Consider the following 2,410-nt stretch of genomic DNA (forward strand, 5'->3'; position numbering starts at 1 on the left):
ATAGCAGACCTGGTATGTAGTCAAGTCTTAAAAGGAAAAATTCTAAGTATGACCTGTTAGTAGTAAAGAATTCTTATAAGATCTATTCATTAATGAGGTCCTCCTGTCTTGGCATATGTTCTTAACCAAAGAGATAATCCCTTTTTGGTTAATGCTAGTGACTATAACCCACAAACTACAAAATATTAATAGCTTAATGAAATAAAAATATGTTTCTTGCCCATTTACTTCCAAATGGATTTTCCTACTTACTGGTTAGTTCTGTTCCAAGAATAATTAAGGAACCCATGCTCCTCTCATCTTGGAGCTTCTTCATTCTCAGTATATGGGTTCCAAGATCATTGACTTGGGAGAAGGAGCACAGAGGATAGCTATTAGGTGATTTAATGGGCCAAGCCTGCAAATTGCTCAGATCATTTCTGTTCATATTCCATTGCCTAGAACCTGGTTTTATGGCCATACTAACTTCAAGGGTGCCTGGGAAATGTAATGAAATTGTGTCTAGGAAGAAGAAGAAGCAGGTTTAGTGAATCTGCCATAGTGTCTGTCATAGTCTCTGAAGTCATTGCACATCAGTGATTTGGAGCCAAGTGATCTGCAGTGATTTGGAGATCTTCCAGGACATATGGTCCCACATAGTCTACCTTGCTGAACACGATGGTGATGACGATGATGACAGGAGGGCTGTTGATCCATTAAAGTTCCTGACAGGTCAGTGAGCTCACCACCAAAATTTATTCAGTTATCTTGCTTTTTTAAATCTATAGATGAGGGCTCTCGTGGAGGCAGCTAGCGCGAGGTTGGGGAGCGCTGAGCCGCACGTCGTGCCCTGCACTGCCCAGACTAGCGAACAATACAGTCAGGATGGCTAAAGGTGATCCCAAGAAACCAAAGGGCAAGATGTCTGCTTATGTCTTCTTCATGCAGACATGCAGAGAGGAACACAAGAAGAAAAACCCAGAAGTCCCTGTCAATTTTGCAGAATTTTCTAAGAAGTGCTCTGAGAGGTGGAAGACTATGTCTGGGAAGGAGAAATCTAAATCCAATGAAATGGCAAAGGCAGACAAAGTGCGTTATGACCGGGAAATGAAGGATTATGGACCAGCTAAGGGAGGCATGAAGAAGAAGGACCCTAATGCCCCCAAAAGGCCACCGTCTGGATTCTTCCTGTTCTGTTCAGAATTCCGCCCCAAGATCAAATCTACAAACCCTGGTATCTCCATTGGAGATGTGGCAAAGAAGCTGGGTGAGATGTGGAATAACTTAAGTGATGGTGAGAAGCAACCTTACAACAATAAGGCAGCGAAGCTGAAGGAGAAGTACGAGAAGGATGTCACCGACTATAAGTCTAAAGGAAAGTCTGATGGCGCGAAGGGTCCCCCCAAAGTTGCCCGGAAAAAGGTGGAAGAAGAAGGTGAAGAAGACGAGGAGGAGGAAGAGGAAGAGGAGGAGGAGGAGGAGGATGAATAAAAGAAACTGTTGATCTGTCTCCTTGTGAATACCTTAGAGTAGGGAGCGCCGTCATTGACATTGACACCCCTCTTATTGGAGGCGTGTCTGTTGCCCTCGTTAGGTTTAATCACACAATTGGGTCATGGTCATATTGTAGTTTCTCAAAGTGCTCTAGAAATTGTCAGTGGTTTACATGAAGTGGCCATGGGTGTCCAGAGCACCCTGAAACTGTATCAAAGTTGTACATATTTCCAAACATTTTTAAAATGAAAAGGCTCTCGTGTTCTCCTCACTCTGTGCACTTTGCTGTTGGTGTGACAAGGCATTTAAAGATGTTCCTGGCATTTTCTTTTTTTGATTTGTAAGGTGGTGTTAACTATATGGTTATTGGCTAGAAATCCTGAGTTATCAACTGTATATATCTATAGTTTGTAAAAAAAGAACAAAACAACCGAGACAAACTCTTGATGCTCCTTGCTTGGCATTGAGGCTGTGGGGAAGATGCCTTTTGGAGGGGCTGTAGCTCAGGGCGTGCACTGTGAGGCTGGACCTGTGGACATTGCAGTGGGCATCCATTTAGCTTCAGGTTGTCTTGTTTCTGTATATAGTGACCTAGCATTCTGCTGCCATTCGTAGCTGTGGAGAAGGGGGGGGGGTCAGCTGGCATGAGAAGTGTTTGGATCCTTTTTAGTTAAGTGCGGTAGTTTTAAACTGTTTGTTTTGAAACAAACTGTGTAACTCTTCATTGTCAGCAAAGCGAAAGAGCCACTGCATCAATGAAAGTTCAAGAACTTTCAGTACTAAACACGATTTGCAACGTTCTGTTATTTTTTTGTATGTTTAGAATGCTGAAATGTTTTTGAAGTTAAATAAACAGTATTACATTTTTTTTAAAAAATCTATAGATGAGTGAGTATATAAATTGGTGAAATACTTCCTTTGCCGTGGAAATAAATTA

At 42.0% G+C, this 2,410-nt stretch overlaps 1 protein-coding gene across 1 annotated transcript; it reads left to right on the forward strand.

Annotated features, from left to right (window-relative positions):
* The first annotated feature begins 802 nt into the window (after positions 1–802).
* On the forward strand, positions 803–2,088 carry LOC122914068 (high mobility group protein B3-like). Its single transcript, XM_044260704.1, has one exon. The coding sequence runs from the start codon at positions 865–867 to the stop codon at positions 1,468–1,470; it is 606 nt and encodes a 201-aa protein (XP_044116639.1). The 5' UTR covers positions 803–864; the 3' UTR covers positions 1,471–2,088.
* The last annotated feature ends 322 nt before the right edge of the window (positions 2,089–2,410 follow it).

This window comes from Neovison vison, chromosome 7 (genome assembly GCF_020171115.1).
Source record: "Neovison vison isolate M4711 chromosome 7, ASM_NN_V1, whole genome shotgun sequence".
Lineage (NCBI taxonomy): Eukaryota > Metazoa > Chordata > Mammalia > Carnivora > Mustelidae > Neogale > Neogale vison.

What these genes read in the sequence shown, in the direction of transcription:
- LOC122914068 (XM_044260704.1), top strand. Translation starts at nt 865, where the DNA reads ATGGCTAAAGGTGATCCCAAGAAACCAAAGGGCAAGATGTCTGCTTAT.